This window comes from Desmodus rotundus, chromosome 2 (genome assembly GCF_022682495.2).
Source record: "Desmodus rotundus isolate HL8 chromosome 2, HLdesRot8A.1, whole genome shotgun sequence".
NCBI classification, from domain to species: Eukaryota; Metazoa; Chordata; class Mammalia; order Chiroptera; family Phyllostomidae; genus Desmodus; species Desmodus rotundus.
Genome location: NC_071388.1, coordinates 106471768 through 106493611, shown reverse-complemented (window position 1 = coordinate 106493611; position 21844 = coordinate 106471768). Strand labels below are relative to the sequence as shown.

The window sequence follows — 21844 nt, the reverse complement described above, 5'->3', positions numbered from 1 at the left end:
ACCTATCCCCATTGCCATCCTTCTGCCCCGCCATAGGCAACAGTTCTCTTCTGTTTAATTTGCGGCTTTTTTTTTTTTCTTTTATGTGTTCTTGTAAAGTGTGTATTGTTATTTTGTGTGCAATATTTGAAGTTTGTGTAATGAATCTCACGTGTTTTTTTCCTATTCCCCCTCAGCCTTCTGTTGTGCACCGCTCGTGTTGCTTGTGTGCATGTGTTGTCATGTTGTTGTGTGGACATCTGGTCTGTTGTTTCTGACAGAAGTGGAGTCCTATATGGAGGATGTCTCCGAATCCTCTTCATCCACTCTTCCAATGTGAGCTTCCAGACTTCCTCCAAGCCCCTTGCACAATAATGCTCAAGTGCACATAGGTGTGCTGGTGGCATGATGGGCCTGGCTAAGGATCCCCCTGGAGTGCATACCCGGGGCGGAACCCAAGGTCCTGGTTGATGTTCAGACTTCATTGTGTAAGTAGTGCCAGATCTCTCTCCAGATTGGCTGCCAGTCCCCATGACCACCCCTAGGGCACAGTTAATGCTTGTTCTGATTTTTTCAGTTTAAAAGGTATTTTACGTTGGGGTTGCTTTTTTCTTGCTAATTTTCATGAGATTATTATATTTCTCAATAGCAATTTTTTGTCATGTGTAGACATTCCAAAACTGCCTTCTAGCCTGTCAGCAATCTGTTATATTTGTCCATGGAGGTCTTTGTTAAACACAGAAGTTAAATTTTGAGCTGGTCAGATTCACCCATTTGAGTTTGAGTTGGAAGATGTTCTCCCTGCCTCTGACCCCTCCCCACCTGCCCTGTTCACAGAAATTCTTCCCATGCACTTTGTTCCATGAACTCACCTGAGTTTTAAACTTCCCTTGCTGCTGCAGTTGCTTTCTTATGTCTTGTCCTGTGTTGGAGTCTTAGGTTGGGCTCCTTAAGAGCAGAGCCTGAATTGGGGTCCTTGTGCACATGGTTGTTTGGGGAGGTACAGGGAAGGAGCTGGACGATGCTCCTGATCCCACAGGGAACTCAAGTGTGAGTGGCCCCACAAGGCCTTTGTACTCCTATGCCACTCATCAACTGGCTGTGTACCCCCATGGGACCAACTTATCATCCGAGGCAGTTCTCCAAAGGTGTTTGCAGTGTGAGCTGGTGGCCACCATCCAGAGGAGTGGAGGGAGTGTGTTACCTTCCCAGTAATGGGGGTGTGGATGGGCACCAGCAGCATCTACTCTACTAGTTGACCTAGGCATCTTGGAACTGCATGCCTCCTATAGGGTGGTGGTGACGACTCTGCCCGTATTGCCACCCACAGTCTCCACAAAGGACCTGATCGAGACCTGCTGTGCAGCTGGACAGCAGTGGGCCATTGACAATGATGAGTGCCTCGAAATCCCTGAGAGCGGTGCTGAGGGTGACGTCTGCAGGTAAGGTGGGCACCCTGGAGCACGCAGAGCTGCCCATTCTCCCTCTCCAGATCCCTGTTTGCCTTGGACCCCAGGCCCTGAGAGTGAGCACATGGTTCACCTGCTTCCAGGTGCACAAGAGTGGTTGGACATGGCAGCTGTGGCCCAGCTGGTGAGGATTTCTGCAGGTGTAGAGAGCCCAAGACTGGTCCCCAGTGTATATACTAGCCACATAAATTCATAGCTGGCCTAATGCACAAAATCAGAGGAGTGAACAGTGTGGAGCAAGTGTTACAGGACCATTGTCACCTAAGAGTAATTGGGGACTTCTTTCTGCTGGGCAGTGTTCCACCCACACAGGTTATACCTGCTCAGCTTTGAGCTGGGGAACTCAGTCCTCTTTCTCTCCCTACTTTGCTGCCCTGGAGTCTCCAAAAGGCTGGCCTTTCACTGTCCTCTTCACTGCCTGTATTGATTGTTTCTTTGGACTGTAGTATCTCAGCAATGGAATCATTTACAGCCGTGCCAGCCAGCCCTCTGCCAGGTCTAGAAGACGTCTTGGTCAGCCACTCACTATTTCTTTTTTCTAGCGACACCATCTTTTCAACCTACTCATTTTTCCAGACAAGGAAGACAAGCTTCAGAGAGCTGATGTGATTCATCCCAAGCCATACAGCTCATTGGAAGCATGGCCAGGATTAGACCCCATGTTTGCTAACGTCCAGCCCATCATGCCTCCTTTGGAAACATTTAAATTCTAATCTTCTCCCTTTCCTTTCTCTCTGTTGTCCCACCATTTTGTTTTCTTGTTTGTTTGTTTGGCTTTTTTTTTTTTTTTTTTTTGGTCTGTTTAGTACTTAGAGCATGCACCATTCACATTCCTGGAGTTTTGAGCTGAGTACTCTAGTGTGTGCTTATATCCCTCTTGTGATGGGAAATTCACTGGGTAGCCCTTGCCAGGACATGCTCTTCCTCAGATGGGGCTGAACCCTACTTCCCATGACCCTGCCTATCTGCCCTGGTTCTGTCTGCATGCTCCTGGCTCATCAGCTGCCTCTGCCCCAGGACAGCCCTCCAGAGATTAGGAGGCTTTACCAGGGACCCCATATGCTACTCTCCTCCAGGCCAACCCAGGATTGGGTCTTCCTATCTTCCTCTGTCTGTGGGGGATTTGAAGTGCTAATTCTCCCTTTCATTGGTCAGGGACACACAGCAGTGAGTATAGTGAAGCCTAGACCTAAGTCTTCTTGGTTAAGAAGAAACAAACCCATGTGATCCAGTGGGGGATTTGCTGGCCTTGCGGAGGCACCTGCCACCAGCACTGCCCTGCTCATATGGGCTTCCCTTGTCTGAGCCTCAGTGTTTTTCTCTGTGAGATGGGAGCTGTGATCTGTCCTATAGAGGGTCAGTGGGAGGGTGGGGCAGCACTCAAGTGGGGCTGAGGGCGCTTCTGTTGCAGGACAGCCCAGAAGCACTGCTGCGTGTCATACTTGAAGGAGAAGAGCTGCATGGCTGGCATCATGGGAGCCAAGGAGGGCGAGGCCTGTGGGCTTGAGGACAGTGACACCTGTGGCGTCTCCTTGTACAAGGCAAGACTGACCTACAGCCTTCGTTGCCTGGGCCCCTGAGGGTCCTTGAGGGCTGGGTTTGGGCTCCCTGTGGGGCTCCGTGGTGGAGGGGACCCTCGCACCTGCGTCAGTGGTCTACCCATCTGCATAGAAAATATCCTCAGCTGTTATATCGATCTATTGATTCACAAAATATTTACTGGACACCAGTATATGCCAGGCCCTGTTTTAGGCATGAGGGATGCAGAAATGAGTAACAGAAAAATCCCTGCCTTCTCTGGGTCTTCTTTCTAGTCAGGGAGACAGTTGGAGATAGAGATAAATATATTAATACATGGTGTGGTAGAAGGTGATGGTGCCAGGGAGGAAAAATTCAAGACAGGATGAGGATAAGCTCTGTCAGGGGTGGGGAGGGGCTGGAGTTTCAGTTAACAGTAGCTGGAGATGGCCTCACTAATAGGAGGACATTTGTGTAAAACCCTGGAGGAAGAGAGGGGTGAGCCATGTAGTCATCTGCAGGAAGTATCTTCTAGGCAGAGGGCACAACCAGTGCAAAGGTCCTGAGGCAGGTGTGAGAAGCAACAAGGATGCCGTGTGGCTGGAGTGCAGTGAGTTAGGAGGCAGTGGCAGGAGCTGAGGCCACAGAGGTGATGGGGCAGACCCTGCCTGTCATTATAAGGGTGATGGTTTACTCTGAGTGAGGTGGGAAACATAGAGAGTTTTGAAGGACACTCTCTGGTCCCTTCTGGCAGTTGTGGGGACCATTCATTGAGGGGGCTCTTCTACATGGACAGTGTGATCAGGATGGAGTGAAATCTCATCAGTCAGCAGACTGGGACAGAGAGAAGAGGAGGGCACTTCTAAGAGAGAGAACAATGTGAGCAAAGGCACAGAGACAAGAATGTGTGGGAAAGGGGTTCAGCAGGCTTGAGGTGTAATGGGGACAGGCTGCTAGGAGACCTCTGGCTTTTACATGAAGGACAGTAACTATTGCCCTGAGATCTTTTAGGCTTCAAGCCAAGGGTATACAGGGCCCCAGGAAGGATTTCCATAAGATCAGTTGCTGTGCTAGAGCTCACACTGGTGTCAGGGCTAGAGATGAGGCCATGGTTTGGCTACAGGTAATGGAAAACTCTCTGAACATTGGTTATTCTGTCATATGCTGGAGGTTGGAGGCAGCCAGGCCACAACTGAAGGAATGAGTGGCGCTGTGGTCTTCAGGGACACAGGCTCCCTCTGTCTTGTTGCCCTACCAACTATAATTTGCTGCTGGTTGGTCCCAGATGGCTGCTTGAGCTCCGAGCAGCAGGAAGGAGGAAGGAGCCCCCCTTTTACATTATTTTTAATTGTGCCAAATACACATAATGTAAAATCCACCATCTTAATTATTTTTTAGTGTATGGCTCAGTGGCATTAAACACAGTCACATTATTGTGCAACCATTGCCACCCTCCATCTCTGGAACTCTTTTCACCTCCCCAAACTGAAACTCTGTCCCCATAAACACTAACTCCCCATTCTTCTCCCCTCAGCCCCTGGCATTCCCCCTTCTACTTTCTGTCTCTATGAATCTGACTACTCTAGGTCCCTCATATGAGTGGAATCACAGTATGTGTCCTGTTGTGTCTGGCTTATGTCACTGAGCATAATGTCCTCAAGGTTCATCCATGTTGTATAGCATGTGCCAGGATTTTATTCCTTTTCAAGGTTGAATAATATTCCATTACATGTATAGAATGCTTTTGTTCATGTATTCATCTGTTGATAGACATTGGGTTGCTTCTATCAGTACCTCATGGCTGTGTGACTAATGCTGCTATGGACACGGGCGTGAGAAGAGGCCCTCTTCTGAGGACAGGCAGTACTTCCGCTAACATCACATTATCTAGAACTTGGTCTAGTGGCCACATCTAGCTGAAGGGAGGCTGAGAAATGTCTTTATTCTGGAGACGTCACATGTTCCACTGAAAATTGGGAAGAAGGGAAAACAGACATTGGGGATCAACACCTGGCTAGCCATGCAGCAGAGGACAGGGCGAACTAGGGCAGTGGACAGTTTCAGGGAGCATCACTGAAAGAGATGTTTAGGGGAGAGGAGTATGAGGAATTGAAGTGTCACAAGCCTGGATGACCGTGACAGGGACCTCTGGAGGAGGGTGGCATTTGGGAGATGATTTTGACTTTAATTTTTATCATGTTGGGGTTGATTGTTCTTAAAAATAATGATATCAGGGAAAGGACTTTGGTGACAGGAACATTTCAAATCCCATTTTTTATCTGTATTTTTGACCCTGGACCAGCCTTCTTTTCTGAGCCTCAGCTTGTCCATCTACAAAGTAGGGATAATAATATATGTCTTATGGGGTGGTTGTAAGGATCAGAGGTAAGGCTAAGTGTTTATTAAGTACCTGGTGGGTCTTCACCAAGTGGTGAAGTGATTACCATTGGGTGATGCAGGTCTGGAGTATCAGTTAGCTATTGTTGTATAACAAACAATCCCAAACCATAGTGATTTATGACTGGCATATAGCCTGAGTCAGGGTAGTTTTGCTGACCTGGGCCATACTCTGCTGATCTTGGCTAAGCTCACTTATGTGTTTGCTGCCAGCTGATGGCTCTCCTGGTACTTTGTGGTTTAGGATCACTGCAGCTGGGATGACGTTTCTCTACTCTGTGCAGTCTCTCAACCTCTAGCAGTCTGGGCTTGTTCAAGTAGTGGTGGGCAGGGTTCCAACACAGAGTAGAAATGTGCCAGGCGTTTTGAGGCCTAGGCTCAGAACTGGTGTACTGTCACTTCTGTCTCATCCTGTTAGCCAGAGCAAGTCTTGCGGTGCAGCCCAAAGGTTGGCAAATGGTCTCCTTTGATTGGAGGAACTGCTCTATCACATTGCAAAGACAGTGGACACAGGGAAGCAGAAACAATTGGGGCTATTATAATCAGCCTACCACAGTAGTTTAAAGAGTTGAAGATTTTTGTTAGAGGTGAGCAGTCTGGGACAGGGGTGTATCTACACAGTATCTTCAGGCACTCTGTCTTCTATTTGTCGGCTCAGTCATCTTTAGCTTGTAGCCTCCATCTTGAAGGTCGCCTCCTGTCCCACGATGTTTGCTAGAACTCCAGCTACCATATCTGTTCTGAAAAGGAGGAAGAGGGCTACAAAAAGGATGTACTTACAAGGTGAATCAGCCCCAGTTAAAAGCTCTCCTGAAAGCTTTATCCGTTGATTTCTGTCTTTAGCTTCAAGGGATACTTGAAAATGTTGTCTGTTAGCTGCTAGTCTGCTAGTGAAAATGGAGGGTAGTGGATGTGGCTGGGGCTAATTTGTAGTTCTTTTCTTAGAGGCCATTTATTAATTTCAAAAAACTCGCATTAGCCCTACTCTGAGATACACATGGGAAATAGAGAAAGGTGACTCCTCTGCCCTGGAGAGCACATACTGGACAGAAGAAACAAGACAAAATGAATTCACTTATCAGCTCCTCTGCTGAGCCAGACCGAGGCTGCTTTCTGGGGGTCCCTAGTGAGTCCTATGGGCTCACAGACCCAGGGGAAGGCAGATGGGCTCTGAGGGGCCAGAGTGTAGCAGTGACTGCATGTCTCTCTCCAGCAATGCTGTGACTGCTGTGGCCTGGGGCTCCGTGTGCGGGCCGAGGGCCAGTCATGTGAATCCAACCCCAACCTTGGCTACCCCTGCAACCATGTCATGCTGTCCTGCTGTGAGGGTGAAGACCCCCTCATCGTGCCTGAGGTCCGCCAGCCTCCGGAACCTGAGGCTGCACCACAGAGAGGTGGGTGCTGCTTCAACCTGGGCTAGGGTATATGGGATAGTTGGGTGAGGGGAGAGAGCTGGTTTCCCTCTGGTCTTCTCTGGAGACCCTGAGTCCACAGCCATCTGTGACTTCAGGCACAAGCTCTGCTCTGGACAGAGTTCTTCTGTGCCTTCTGATGGTGGGCTCTGGCCTATTATTTCCAAGATGGAGATCTCATTCTGTTTTCCAAGTACCATCCACTTCACCCACCGAATTGCCAACTACTGACTACCTACCATCCTTCCATCCATCAATCATCTCACCCACCCCCCACCCATTTTCTGCTCTATTTCGCCATCCATTCATCCATCCAATACACCATTCAACCCACCATCCCCTCATCTATGCATTCACACATCCATTCACCCACCCATGCACCCACACATCCACTTACTCATCCACTTATGCATCCATCCTACTCATCCATCCATTTGTCCGTTCACCCATCTGTCCATCCATCTGCTCATGTATTCACCCACTCATTTGGTCAGCAGACCTTTCATTTATCCATTCATTCACTTATCTTTCCTTGTGTTCATCCCCTCACCTATCCCATTCTTGTTTCCTCAAGGAACAGGGTATAACTAGTACCCTACATTCATAATGCATTCACAAATGTTGCCACTCCTGCCTGATCAGCCCCTTCAGGCTATCACTGTCTTTTATGTCTAGTCTCAGTGCCTGGCCCTGTGCTTTTCCTAGAATAATCACTAGCAAATGACTGAATGAATGATGGGTTTGTTTGGCAGCCCTCCTTCACCACTAGACCATGAGTTCTTAAAGGGCTGACCAGGACTATGCCCTTACCCTCTCTATACCTGCCTGGCACTGGTCCCCAGAAACTATAGGCAGTGTGTGTGTTGGGGGGAGCTCCAGGTACATTGTGGAACCTGGAATTTGTGTTTGCTCCTGCCTGAGGCTCAGGAGCCAGGTCCTGGAGCTTCCATGGGAGCTTCAGGTGCTGGAGTATCTCTGGGGTCTCCCTCCTTCCTTCTGTGCCTTCCGTGTGCTCTAGTCATTGTTCCAGCTGCCATGTGCAGCCTCTGTCACCTATCTAGGGCTATCTCCTGGACTCTTGGCCATTAGTGGGCCAGCAGGAGCCTAGTCAAGGTGTCCCTGTGAGTCTGCAGGTATCCTTTGTATAGCCGGGCCTAGCAGCCCTGGGGCTAGTGCCATGAAAGCCCTGGCAAACTACTTCTGCAGGTGTTTACACACTTAGCCTTGACCAGCCAGGGATCAGGTGCCCAGGAGGGTTCCAGAAACACTAGCCTAGTCCTGGGCACTTCAAGGACTGAACAAGGTCTGGGAATGAAAACCCCAAAGATGGTCCTAGCATCAAGGTTAATTCTTGGCCTTTGGAGTCCAGCATACCTGGTTGGGATCCCAGCTCCACCATTCTTCTCAGCAAATCATGGCCCTTCTTGGAGAGTTTGTCAGACAGGGATTCTGCTCTTCACCTACCTCCTTGTGAGGGTGGATGACAGACAGGATGCTTATTAAGAGCTTATGATGGTGCCTGACAAAACACTCAGATGCCACCCTGTTACTGTTGCCATGTTTTAGTAGTCCGGATGAGGAAGCTGAGGGCCAGAGAGGGGCAGGACCTCACCCCACATGCGCAGTGGGTCTTTGGCATAGTTGGGACCAGACTCTTGGCTCTGATGACTCCCATTTTTGACTTGGGCTTTCTGGTGTCCTAGATTTGACCAGACCTAGTCATCCCTGGGTCTCTGTCATGATAACAGAAGACAGTGGAAATCTGTGCATGGAAATTAGAACGTCCGCTGTCCATAGGCTACAAGGCCAGAGGCTCCTAGAAGAACTTGTATCCTGTGGGTACAAAGTTTGCTGGATATAATAGTGGGCCCAGTAGATACCAGGATCTCCCAGCATGGTGTGCAGTAGCAATCATGTGGTGCCTGGGCCAGACCAGGGGAAGCTGTCAAGACAGAGGAACTGGCCAGCTTCACTAGGACAGCATGGGCACAGGGGCACAGGGGCTGTACAGTCCAAGGAAGTTACATTTGATGAGGTTGGCTTTTGGGGGCTGGTTGAGCATTGGTCTGAAGGCTAGGTTAGTACCCATCTGTCTGATTCAAGGTAAACTTTTGGAGGAGGTTTGGCTTCAGGGGGTCAGAGGGTAGGTGCAGGGTCAAGAAGGGTCCAGAGTCAGAGGTACGTGTTCCTCTCCTTCTGTGATGAACTGGTGGGTAACCTGGGCCTCAGGGGACAAAAATATCAGGGTGAGACCAACTTGTGTTCCAGTTCCGCTTAGGTGACCTAGGAAAAATCACTATGTTCCTCCGAGCCTCACTATTCCCTCTGCTGAAATCATTGTGAGAAATATGCTGACGAAGGGGGCCTGAGCTTGAACCCTAGAGATGCTGCCCAGCCTGTAGCATGCCCAGTAGAGCCCAAGCACAGGTCCATAGGGCTGGACCATCATCCATTATGGCCCTGCTGGCAGGTACTAGGCCTGGGCTGATTAGGCTGGAACTTAATGTAAATGCCCTCAATATGAAACATGTTCCTCAGATGTGACCTTATGCAGTTGCTCCCTTCAGGGACTTGGCTGTCTGGTGCTGGCGGACAGAGCTGAGGCGCCAGGCTGCCGTATGGAGGGATTGTAGGCCTCTCCCTTTTCCATGACTGTATATCAAGAGTCTTCCAAGACAGCTCGGCCCTAGGAGCCTTCTCTCCCACTCTTACCTCCTCCTTAACACAGCTTGAAACACATGGGGAGACTTAGTGCTGTTCAAAGTGACACAGCTAGGGGGTGCCCGAGTGAGGGTTCAGCTCTTAATCTGATGGAACCCAGGTTTGGGCCCTTTCTTTTGCTAGAGGTGGTCCTCTCTGATGTCACTGAGGTCAGGGGTCTGAGTCCTATTTGTCACTTTAATTTTTTTTTCTTTTATTGATTCCAGAGAGAGGGGATGGGAGGGAAAAAGAGAAGGAGAGAAACACTGATGTGAGAGAGAAACATCAGTGGGTTGCCTCTTGCACACCCCCAACCAGGGACAGAACTTGCAACCCAGGCATGTGCCCTGACTGGTAATTGAATCCTTGGCCTTTTGGCTTGTGGGACATTACCCAACCAACTGAGTCACCCTGGCTAGGGCCCATTTATCACTTTAGCCAAAGCTTCCTGAGGGCTATTGTGGACCTGGCTCTGATGGGTTCACTCTTATTTCTGAGGGTCTGTCCATCCCCCCATCCTTCATCATCTATTCATCCATCTATCTACCTATCATCCATCCATGCTGTCTCAGCTGGGCGTGCAGAAGGTTCTGAAGAGGACCTGCACTGATTTTCTGGGGGCCTGAGGTCTCAGCCATCTGCTGGGGCCAACCCAGATCCCATCATGAGCACTGACCTCTGCCCCAGTTTCAGAGACACAGCTGGGGAGCCGGGAGGCCCTGTCACTGGGCATGGAGACCGAGCTGCCCAATAGCCTGCCCGGTGATGACCAGGATGAGTGCCTGCTTCTCCCAGGGGAGCTTTGCCAGCACCTCTGCATCAATACTGTGGGCTCTTACCGCTGTGCCTGCTTTCCTGGCTTTTTACTACAGGATGATGGCCGTACCTGCCACCCAGGTAAGGACCCAGGCAGTTGGGGTAGGGACTGGGGTTAATCTTGCCAGGGGAGTATGGCATTCCAGCAGTGGGGACTGTGGGGTACTTCTCCTCCTACCACCCCACACATTGGAATCTGTAGGAGCCAGAGGCCTCTGGTGATGGCCTTTGTGAGGCCCAGCATACAGGCCTCTTCCTGGAACTCTATCTGCATTGTCAGCCCCAGTGCCCTGCTCTCTGGATTCAAATGCAGGGCCAGGACCCGAGTTACAGAGGCTCCCACCAACCCAGTCCGATTCCCCAGTCCTGGACCCATGGTGGTTAAGCCCCAATAGGCAGCCCAGGAAGCTGCCAGCTTCCAGGGATAGATTTGTTGTAAGTCTAGAAACTCACTCCTCTTCTTCCTTGCCTCCTGTGTTGTGAATAGCTGTGAAATCGACCCTACCTAAAGTATTTTGCATAGCTCCCTGAGCCTCAGTTTCCTCTCCTGGGGAATGGGTGGTGGTGGATTAAATGAAGCAGTTTCTGTCAAGTGCTGGCATGGTGCCTGTTAGGGCCTGAGGCCTGGCTGCAGATGTGAGACAGACCTCCCCCTCCTGTCTGCTCTGCCTGGGACAGACAATGGCCCCCCACAGCCAGAGGCTGCAGAGGAGTCTGCACTGAGGCCAGAATCCTCCCAAGTGCCCCCCAACACCATCCTGCTACCACTGCCACAACCCAACACCTGCAAAGGTAACCTGGGCCTCGGGATGGGTCTGGGTTGCTTGCAGGTGGTGAGCTCTTTGGTGCTGGGCATGTGCAAGGTGGCGCTGTCAAAGGGGTGCTTCTGCTTTGGGGGTTGGCTGGTCTCTCCTGTCAGAGCTGAGTATAGCTGAGGAGGTGAGATTTGGGGGAGGGTCAGCCTGGGGTGAGAAGGGAGATGAGAATAGAGGACAACCCAGGGTGATTGTATAGGATGACCCCAAGCAAGCCAATTGGCTACTTTTTTTGGTCTCAGTTCCTGTGAAATTCAGAGAATACATCTTTGCTTGTAGAACTGTCATGCAGACAGTAATGTTTAAAAAGTTCTTTCTTGTTCTGCTCTTCTCTTCTTCCTTGTTCCTTCTCTCTCGGCATCTTTTCTATCTTCTCTGTCTCCTCCTCACTCCCATCACTGTTACTTGGGGGAAGGGTGTGATGGGTTTGGCGAGAGATCTAGCACATCATCCCAGACACCAGCTGATGCATGAGCCAGTTTAACAGGTGAACTTGTAAAAAGGTCCAGTAGTGGGGTTCCTTGGCTCCCAGCCTCTCCACCTGTAGGTTAGAGCTAGAGGTGATGAGCCTGGCAGTCTCTGATTTCTGTGCGATTTTCTCCCAGACAATGGGCCTTGTAAGCAGGTGTGCAGCATTATTGGGGACACAGCCATGTGCTCCTGCTTTCCTGGCTATGCCATCATGGCAGACGGTGTGTCCTGTGAAGGTGAGTACCATGGTGGTTACCCTCATACCTATGAAAACCTGAGTTAGCCTGTGGTAAGGGCCCCCGAGTGGGGATAGGACAAACAGAATGAGGGGAGCGGTCTGGATCTAAAACTCAGAAGGTTTATGAGGGAGCAGGTTTGGCTGTTTGTGAGGAAGAGTCCCAGAAAGCTTAAGCAGTGATTCCTCTCATGTCATCATGCACAGGTGTGCGTGTAATACAGGGTGGGCACATGGGCTGGCAGGACCCCAGGCCTCTTTTATCATGTTTTTGCTATTCTCTAGAGCAATGCTCCCAAACTTCAGTATGTACCAGTCACCTGGAAGCCTAGTGAGAGCATGGATCCTGAGAATTCCACAGAATCCCCAGAGATCCTGACCTAGTAGGTTTGGGGTGGGGCGTGAGGATATGTTGTTCTTACCAGGTCCCTGGACCACACTCCACCTCTCCTGTCCTTGAGGGTTTTCTCTGTCTGCATGGCCTAAGTTGATTCTGACCACCTTGTCCCTGATCCAGTCATGAGGGGAGAAAGAGAAAGAGGGAAGTGCATGCCAGATTATTGTAAGGCAGGACCCGGAAGTGGCATTCATCCTGCCCATTTGCCTTTGATTGGAAGCAAGACTGGGGAGTACAAGTCCCAGCTGGATGGCATGAGTTCAGTTTGTTAATGAAAGGTTCAGTTCTGTTAAGGAGGGGACAGTGGATGTTGGTGGCAGTTGACTACCTCTGCCATGGAGATTCCAAAAGCATGTTCCTTTCATGCCAATGACCCTGCTAGGTCTGGATCTTATCTCAGCAGGGCCTCTCTCAGCTGGGACGTCCTCTTGTAATATGGGGACATTGGATTTAACACCTGCTGGGGTGGTTTCCACAGTATATAGTGCATTGAGAACAACCTGAGAGGCCTCGAGACTGCACCTCCTCATGTCTGGAGGCAAGACAGACATAGAATTTGCAGATGGTGTAACACACACTTCAGTTCAGGTTCAAGTTGAGGAAAGGTGACCCTGGTGGGTTTCTGGGTATACTAGGGTTAAGTCTGTCTGGGAAGACGTATACACCTCTGCCAGAGGCTGAAACCCTTATTTAGCCTCTGGGCTGAAACTGTTTTCTGATGTGGATGACAACTATCCAGTGCCCAGAGAGGACAGGAGACTCTCTCAGGACACAACATGATCATGACTGGCAGGCCTTTGTGTTAGGTCATAGGAACAGATCTCAGGTGCCCTCTGGGCTTCGCTCCCTTTCTCTCAGGGCCCTGAAGACATGAAGATGTATCTCTCTCGGGTCAGGATCCCTTCAGGCCCAGCCAGGCTGCAGGCCGGTGTCTGTGTCTCTGCAGATCTCCCTCCCTCCTGCAGAGCCCTGGCAGTAAAGGCTGTGGGTTCCAGGCCAGAGGTTGCAGACAGGCATTCTGAGGGTGTAACTTGGCCTGCAGCAAGTCCTGCTGGGCTCTACCCTGTTTACAATAATCAAATGAGTTACTAACCATTGAAAAACACCGTATTTTTTTAAATGTCCAGATTTCAGTTTTCTCTTGAAACTTGATAAAACCTGTATAGCTCTAGTCCCCTTCTGGATAGAACATAGGCCCCACACTGCCCATAGAATCCCCTTTGGCTGCTTCTTCCATTTATGTTGCCAGCCTGGCCCCTAAACACTTGAATTTGCAGCCCCTGCCTTGTGTGGCTCCCTTGGCTGCCTGTGGAGGCGGATCATCTCCAGAGGTATACCACTGGTGGGCTCGGAGGCCCTGAGCAGCTGCCTGCCCCTCTCTGGGTCCCAGTTTTCCCATTTGTCACTGGTGCTCCGTGACAGGCTGTGCCCCTCTAATGGCCCTTCTGTTTTTCCTTCTGCGGCTGTCACTAGACCAAGACGAGTGCCTGCTGGGTGCTCACGATTGTAGCCGACGACAGTTCTGTGTGAACACCCTGGGATCCTTCTACTGTGTCAACCACACAGTGCTCTGTGCCCAGGGCTTTATCCTCAACGTGCACAGGAAGTGTGTGGGTAAGCGAGAGCCCCTGCTGCCGCCAACGTCATGGTGCCCTGCTCTGCTCCACACCAAGCCTGCCACACGCTACAGGGCCTGCCCTTTGCATATGAGCTCTCAGCACAGCTAGCACCCCATGTCATGTCCTACGTGTCCTGGTGTCCTGTCCTGCTTCTCCACTGATGCTCCTGGGAGGCTGCTCTCCCCTGGGACGTGCCTGAGAATCAGAAAACTCCCATCGATTTATGACTTGGCTGGGTCATTGAAATGAGAAGGTCAGACCTGTGGGCAGCAGGATAGAGTATATAAGGTCTGGAGGCAGAGGGTCCTGGGTATGAAACAGGACCCTGTAGTAGCTCTGTGGCCTTGAATCAATGACTGCCCTTCTCCAACCCTTAGTTATGTCACCTGTAAAATGAAGATGCTGAGGGCACTGATCCTTCTTTGGAGGTTATGCTCCCTGTGTGTGCAGTGCAGCAGAGGCTGGGGCAGTTAGCATGAGATGTCAGCTGCCAGGATTGTCCTTAGGTGCATCCAGAGTCCCGTCTGGAGATGAATGGGTGGAGCGGGGTCTGACAGAACCAGCCTGCACCCCACCGTGGTGTTTCCTGTGCTGCCATGAGCAGTAGAGCTCTCCTCTCTGAGCCTGTTTCCTCACCTCTAACCTTAGGGCTTGCAGGACTGGAGAAGGGATGGTACCCAGCTCCTGGCCTGCCATGGACGGGGCTGGTGCATCATAACAGCTTGTCCACCGGCCTCTCGGCCTCTCAGTACCTGTGGTGGCTGGGTGCTGGGGTTCCAGGTGTACTCTGTGGGCAGCAAGGAGGGTGGACTTGATGCTGACCCATGTCTGGAGGAAACATTATAGACCCAAAGTAGCAGGAACTTGAGGCAGACAAGGAAGTGTCTCCAATAGAGACACAGGCCAAGGGACAGGCCATTCTTGCTGTAGCATCTGCCCACACTTCCTGAAGAAGGTGGTGTTTACAACTGTCTCCAAGGATGGCTGGGACTTGCCAGGTGGGAGGAACAGCTCGAGCAAAGATGTGGAGGTAGGAACAGTGCAGGTGCATTCAGGGCATGTGCCTAGGGCCAAGTCTATTGTCTTTGTGTTTGGGGACCATGTCCAGCCTGAACGTGTCCTTGTCTTCACCTCCACTGCTGACTGACAGTCCCATTTGTTGGGCTGTGCAGCCACCGCAGGCATGTTTGCCCTGGCCTACAGCCATTGGCACAACATGTGCCTTCTTGAACCCGCTTGTCAGCGGCTGGGCGGCTCTTCTTGTTTGGGTTGTGTATGTCTGGGCAGGCAAGTCCCAAGCCTGTGAGTACCCCTCCTGGGACGCCCTGCCTGCTTGCTGTGGCCCGGTGTGCAGGCTCCTCTGGGGGTCTGGAGAGAAGACTGTGCTATGAGGGTTGCTGGGCAGCTGGAACACAGGTTCCAGGATTGAAAGAGCAAAGGTACATTCCATTTACCAAATTTATGAGTGCGCATTCTCATTCATGCCTTCCCTCCGTCATTCATCCTGCACAGGCTTGTCAGGGCTGTCTTTGTCCTCTTCCACTCACACGTTCATTTTGTCATCTGTTAGCACTCGTTCTTCCAGTACTTCCTCATCCACACGTGTAGACTCATGTCTTCCGCAGTTCACTGGTTAGCTTCCGGCAAGTATATTAATCCCAGCTGGTGAGATGGGAGACTGGTGCCCAGACAGAGTGGGGCTTCCTCAGCCAGACTGCCTGGGTTCAAGTCCTTGCTCTGCCACTTTCTACTTGTAAGACCTTAGACAAGCCATTTAACCTCTCTGAGCCTCAGTTTCCTCACCTTTGAGATAAGATAGTAATAGCACCCACCTCAGAGGGTTACTGTGGAGATTAAATATATGGAACTTCTAAGTATTTGATGTCACTATTGTGATTCAATAAATGTGTTATACTGAGGCAGCCTGCATAGGTAGTGAGTTTTCCATCACTACAGGTATTGTAAGCCGAAGTGGGACACTGCTGGGTGGTGCCAAGTTTAGAGTACCTCTAGTGGACATGTGGCCTCTGTGGGGACTCCGCTGTGCTTTGCTGTTTGCCTTTTGTTCCCTGCCCTTTGAGGACTGTCTTGGTTCATGGGAAAAGTGTTCCAGGTGCCTGGGCTTCGAGAAGGCAGGGAGGGAGCAGCCGCCAGCTCTGGGGCCCAGCCCACAGCAGGGGAAGGGCCCGCTTCTGGGCAGGCACTCGGGGGTCTGGGGCTGCCACATGAAGGCTGTGTGGCTTTGGTGCAATCACGTGCCCTCTGGGGAACCTGTGTTCCTGTCTGTGAGACAGTGTTGCAGGATGACAGTTCCTGCGGACTGCCTGGTCCCTAGCAAGCCTCAGTCAGTGGTGTCTGCTGTTGTTTATCACCATGATTCCTCCCGGGATGCGGGGCTCCTGGGCATGTGTCTCCTTCTGTTAATCAGCCTGTAAATCAGGCTGATTAAGTTCTTATTTTGCCCAGCCAAGACCTCCTTGGAAACTGCTGACCGAAAACTCTCTTTTCCTGCCTCTGCTCCCCACCCCCATACCAGGGTTGGCATGACCTTAACCATTTGGGTCACCTGTGAGTTTGGGAGAGTCATTCTCCCTGCACCCCTGCACCCCTCCTCTCCACTGTCATCCTTCTAGACTTGGCTCAGATGTTGCTACCCTCTGAGGAGAGACACTCACAGTCTGTGACCCAGAGACTGCACAGCTTTTCTCCCTAGAGTTGCCACCCTTCCTGTCCTGTCTGCCCTGCCAGGCTGGCAGTTCCCTGAGGGCAGGGGCTGCGGCCGACACTCCCACACGGCCATCTGGACCTAGCACCACAGGATAGGCACTGGTTAACGAGTGTCCAGGAACGACTGAATCAGTAGATGATCGCCGCCCCACCACCAGCAGGTGCAGCGTGGAGGCAGGCACCCGTTATGTGTCAGTATGTCCTTAACACCAACTTGCAGTGATGTCTGAGTTGTGACCTGTCCAAGGGCTCTCCTCCACCCTCCCTGCTGCTTCTCTCTCCCCTTCCCAATGGCTCATTCTAGGAGTCAGTTCTTGGCCTCTACTTTCTGTGCCACATCCCCCAGATGACCTCAGCAGCTGACCGCTCTCAAGACCCCTTCAGTGAGCTCAGACCCCTTCAGTGAGCTAAGCGGTATGCCTTTGACTGCCTCTTGACTCTCAAATCCAATGTGGCCACAAGGGTTCCCTACCTTCCCCTGTAAGCCTGCCTCTCTCCGCCATCCCTGTCCCAGGTGCTGGTGCTCCCACCACTCCAGCCGCTTGGCCAGAAGACTTTGCAGACCTTTTGGCTCCTCGTTTCCTCTCACCTTCATCTCATGCACTGCTGGATCCTGCCAGTTCCATCTTCACCATGTTTTTCAGAACCTGATGGCTCCTTACCTCCACAGACTGCAGTCCTTCATCTCCTATTCTAACAGCTTCCACCTTCATCCCTGCGGTGGTCACACCCAGCCAGGGGACCGTGTTATAAAGAAGTCCAACTACTTCCTTCCCCAGCTGGAACTCTCTCTGGCTCCCACCTCTCTCCGCATCTCCTGATATCCTTCTCTCCCCTCCTAGCTGGCCCTTGAACCTACTTCGCAGGCCCCTCTTCAGGGCCCTGGCATTGGCTATCCCCTCAACCTGGAATATCTGCTGGGCTCATTCTGTCACTTCTTAAAATGCTTGTTCAAATGTCTTGTTCTCTGAGGACCCTCCCCTGACCTCCTACTTGAAATGGTGTGTGCCTTCCCTACATTGCCCTCCTCAGCACCCTCAGCTTTCTTCCTTTTCTTCACCCACAGCACTTATGGCCGCCCTTCCTGTTATATGTGTGCTTGTTCATCTGTTGGGCCTCCTTTCCTTGAATGTCCGCTTGATGGCAGGGATTTCTGTCTATCTTGTTCACCATGCACCCCTGGTGCCAAGAATAGTGCTTGTTGGCACATGGCAGGTACTCAGTAAATCTCTGTTGAATGAATGGATGCACAGACAGGTGGACATCAACTGTGCGCTACTCTCTGAGTAGTGAGCACCTTGAGGCCAGTGCTGGCTGCGCTCAGCCGCCATCCAGGAAGTACCCTGTGGCCTCTGACAGCATCACTCTCCCTGCAGACATCAACGAGTGTGTGACAGACCTGCACACGTGCAGCCGGGGAGAGCACTGCGTGAACACAGTAGGCTCCTTCCGCTGCTACAAGGCTCTCACCTGCCAGCCAGGCTATGCCCTCGAGGATGGCGAGTGTACAGGTGAGGACCGTGGTCTACAGACCCCACCCTTGATCTGCCCCATCTGCCCTGTGACTTGCCCAGACTCAGGAGCTTCCAGCACTTAGGTTTTATGCCTTTGGGAAGACCTCACAAATGGTATTTGAGGAAAGGGGGGGATTGAGTCTGGTGGGGGAAGGCTAGGGTGTGCTCCTGGCTTTACTACCATTGTTGACGCCTAGGTGCCACTTGTTCTCCTTGCCATGCCTCAGTTCCTGTTTGTACTTTGGGGTGCAGCCCACAGATCACTTCCATCCCTTTCACTGGAGAATTGTGGCCTTCCGGAGCGGGGGGTGGGAGGCGAGTGTTGTTGAACCATCTCAGTAGATCCTTCCCAGTGTCTTTATGTGCCTGCAGGGATCTGGGTGGCAGGGATAGTGGTAGAGAATGGTGTCCTTGTTTCCAATCCCCTGATGAGGGACATGGGGCCACACAGGCACACAGGATGGCAGAATAGCCACAAGCTGGTGCTTCATTAGGTGGGGGTTCAAAGGAGCCCTGCGGAGGTGAAGTCAGAGTGGAGAACTACGAAATGAGAAGCTCCTGGGAAGGGTGTTCTAGGAAGAGAGAACAGCAAGTGTGAGACCTTGAGAGGAGAGAAATCTTGGCACATTCGAAGGAGGAAAGAGAGTCCCAGGGCTGGAGCAAGCATGCCAGTATCTTCAAAGGAGGGTACAGGGTTGACAGGCCCAGCTGGGGAAGGAGTTTGGAGTCTGTTTCTCATGTGATATGAAGCATTTTATTTTTAACTAAAAGTGTCCAGAAGAGTGTCCCCAAGGAGGGAAGATATACTGAAGACTGAAGTGCTCATTTGTTACAAGCCCTGGAGAATACTGATGAGAAGTAGCCCTGAGGTTGGGTGTGAGCTTAGGGAGGTGGGTTAACACAGTCATGTTTGGCTCCTAGCTGGTCATAGGTGGGGGTTGATGAGCTAGAGGAAAAATGAGCCCAGGCCCCTCTGCGCATGTGTGCGCACACCTGCATGTACCCATGAGGGCAGATGCAGATCCAAGGCCAGCCCCCCTCCAAGAAACCAGACTGGGGAGGGGTGCCACCTCCCTGGACATGCCGCAGCATCCACTAACCCTGTCTTATGTCAGGGTGCTGGGATCCTTAGAGTGGATGTGGAGAGGCTGCCTCTCAGGCACCAGGTTGTAATCACATGGGGGCTGTGCCCATTCATGTCTGGCTGCCTGGAGCCTAGCACATGGCCTCCCAATGACTGAGTTGCTGTGAGAAGGTGGTGGAAGCTTTGGAAACCAGAGAGGCAATGGGTGGAGGAAGCACAGATGGACAGAAGACACACAAAGACATGCACACAGGGGTTGGTCTGGCAATCAACAAAGCCGAGGGAGGTTCAGCCTGCCATTGATTCTGCGTGTTGCCATTCTGCTCTGCCTATTTCCTATATGAAAACAGCCTGCTGTACCTGCTGTGCAGGAAGCATGAGGGGAAGCACAGGGCACTGCTGTGTGCACTGTGGAGCCCTGAGCAGAGGCAAGCCCCTTGTTAACTAACCGCTCAGGGCTGCAGCAGGTGAGGGGTGGGGCAGGGTAGGAGGGCATCAGTTTCATCCTAGACTGGCAGCTCCATCCTCAAGAGCTCCAAGCCTTGTTGCTGCCCACACCACTTTCAGAGAAGCCTGGACACATGGCCTAAGGGATGTGAGCTCGTGTCCCCATTTCTGCCTGCCCAAGGAAGCTGGGGGCGGTGGTGAAGAACACAGACCCCCCTGGGTTCTGGCCCCAGCTGTGGAACCATGTTTGTGCTCTGGATCCCCCTGTGTAAGGTGGAGTTTATTATAGACCCGACTTCCTAGAGTGGTTGTGAGCATTAAATAGATAAATACGTCTCAGAGTGCTGGGGACAGTGCGTGGTACCATGGAGGAACACAGTCCATATGGTGATGTCGTTCCTTTATTGTTATTGGGTGTGGGCGTACAGGAATGGGGCTCCCCCTATTCCCATGATACACAAGACCTTTGTAACCATCAAGTTCATGGTAGGGTTATATGGGCAAGGCCCTATAGCCTGCCAGCCCCTGACTCCTGCCTCTGTGTGCCAGATGTGGACGAGTGTGAGCTGGGCACGCACAGCTGCCAGGCGGGTTCCACGTGCCACAACACCAAGGGCTCCTTCTACTGCCAGGCACGGCAGCGCTGTATGGAGGGCTTTCTGCAGGACCCTGAGGGCAACTGTGTGGGTGAGTGGGTAGGGGGTGCCCTGCAGGGATGTCTTTGAAAGGTGTCATGGGTGGGTGGGGGACTTTGAGGGTTTAGAGATCAAGGAGGCCTGGCTTGCTGCTCTTTCCCTCTCCCAGCCTCAGTATATCCCAACCTGTGAATGGACGTTTCAGTGCCTGGTCCCAGGAGGCACTTGCAAAACAGAAGCTCTTATGTTGAGCTGTCTGACCTTGGCTGAGTTACTCCTCTGTGGCCTCAGTTTATCCATCTATGGGATTGGACTAGAGGAACATGTACCAACTTTCTTTTAACCCAGTTAATAGGAAGGAATGTTTTATGTCTTAATGTGGCACACATTTGCATACAAACATGATTGGAATATGGGTTTCACAAAACATTATTGCATATGATACTGAAATTTATATTTGCAAAGAATACTAGCAAGATCTCCGTGGTTGATTTCATGTTGCACTCATGGGTGAGACCCACAGTATGACAGATACTGGCCTTGTTGTCCCCGCGCGGGTCTGAAGAGATCTCATGCCCTTCCCACCTCTCTTCAGTGGCTTCCAAAGAGTCCATGGGCTACAGCCAGGGTCCCACCTTCCCCAAGGCTGCTGACCATGAGGCTGGAGGTGGAGCACCAGCGCCCCAGATTACTGATGGCGCCCAGAGTGTAAGCGTGATCGAAACAACACTCAACGTGAGAGGGATGGATGCAGAGGGAGAGGCTTTGGAAAGGTGGACACTGCAAGGAGAGCACTGGGTGCAGAAAGAAATAAGGGATTTGTCAGAGCGCAGCTTCTGTCACTTACCCTTTCCTACTAAGAACAGCTATGGGTGTCCCCATCTTACAGGGAGGACACTGAGGGACAGAGGGGCCTTAACTTTATCTTGAGAAGGCTTTCTCAAGACTCTTGGAGGGTTCTAGCCAGTCTGGGATCTGGAACTCTCCCTGAGCCCCCTCCCCAACAGCTGTGCCCCAACATTGTCACAGGATATGGGCAACCCCTAGGCTACTACAGGGCTGTGAGCATGACAAGGTCCCTGTGGTCTGCCCTGGGACACCCAGCCAGGGTCAGGGCAAGGTTGGGAGGGGTCTGCCTGATTGCAAACAGTTCCTCAGCGATGCATTCACTGACGTTTCCTGAGCACCTGTTGTATGTCAGGGGTTGCAGCAGTTTAATAAGACATCTTGAAGGGGAGAGATTAAATAAGCAAACACATTTATACAAGTGGTAGTTATTCAGGGTGCTTTCCTTAATAAAGCAAACAAGGTGCTTTTGTACCTAGAATGGTCAGTCAGGGCCTCCCTGAGGCCATTGGGGCAGGGGCCTGAGAAAATAAGGGAGCCAACCATGAAAATATTAGGGGACTGTGTACTGGAGAAGGGGAGACAGCATGTGCAAAGGCCCTGTGGGAGGCAGTGCGCTAGTGTGATGGGATGACTGATGAAGAGGCCAATAGGCTGGGTGCAGTATGTGAGGCAGCAATGGAAGAGGACGATGGCAGGCTGGTAGGTTTGGAGAAGCCAGAGCAGGAATATGATGTACCATAGCCAACCTACAAGTCAGCCT

At 51.6% G+C, this 21844-nt stretch overlaps 1 protein-coding gene across 8 annotated transcripts in view; it reads left to right on the top strand.

The window, feature by feature from the left end:
* Nucleotides 1–21844, top strand: part of FBLN2 (fibulin 2) — a 92839-nt gene that overhangs the window by 59687 nt on the left and 11308 nt on the right. For 3 of the 8 annotated variants that reach the window (XM_024578077.3, XM_053918519.1, XM_053918518.1), the window contains 9 exons: nucleotides 1310–1421; nucleotides 2860–2989; nucleotides 6577–6757; nucleotides 10163–10372; nucleotides 10970–11083; nucleotides 11712–11813; nucleotides 13683–13823; nucleotides 17932–18066; nucleotides 20150–20287. In XM_024578077.3, the coding sequence (XP_024433845.2) occupies nucleotides 1310–1421; nucleotides 2860–2989; nucleotides 6577–6757; nucleotides 10163–10372; nucleotides 10970–11083; nucleotides 11712–11813; nucleotides 13683–13823; nucleotides 17932–18066; nucleotides 20150–20287 (1263 nt within the window). Of the gene's footprint in view, nucleotides 1–1271; nucleotides 1422–2859; nucleotides 2990–6576; nucleotides 6758–10162; nucleotides 10373–10969; nucleotides 11084–11711; nucleotides 11814–13682; nucleotides 13824–17931; nucleotides 18067–20149; nucleotides 20288–21844 lie in introns of all 8 variants that reach the window. The other 5 variants (XM_024578078.3, XM_053918520.1, XM_053918523.1 and 2 more) reach the window with 4 other exon arrangements.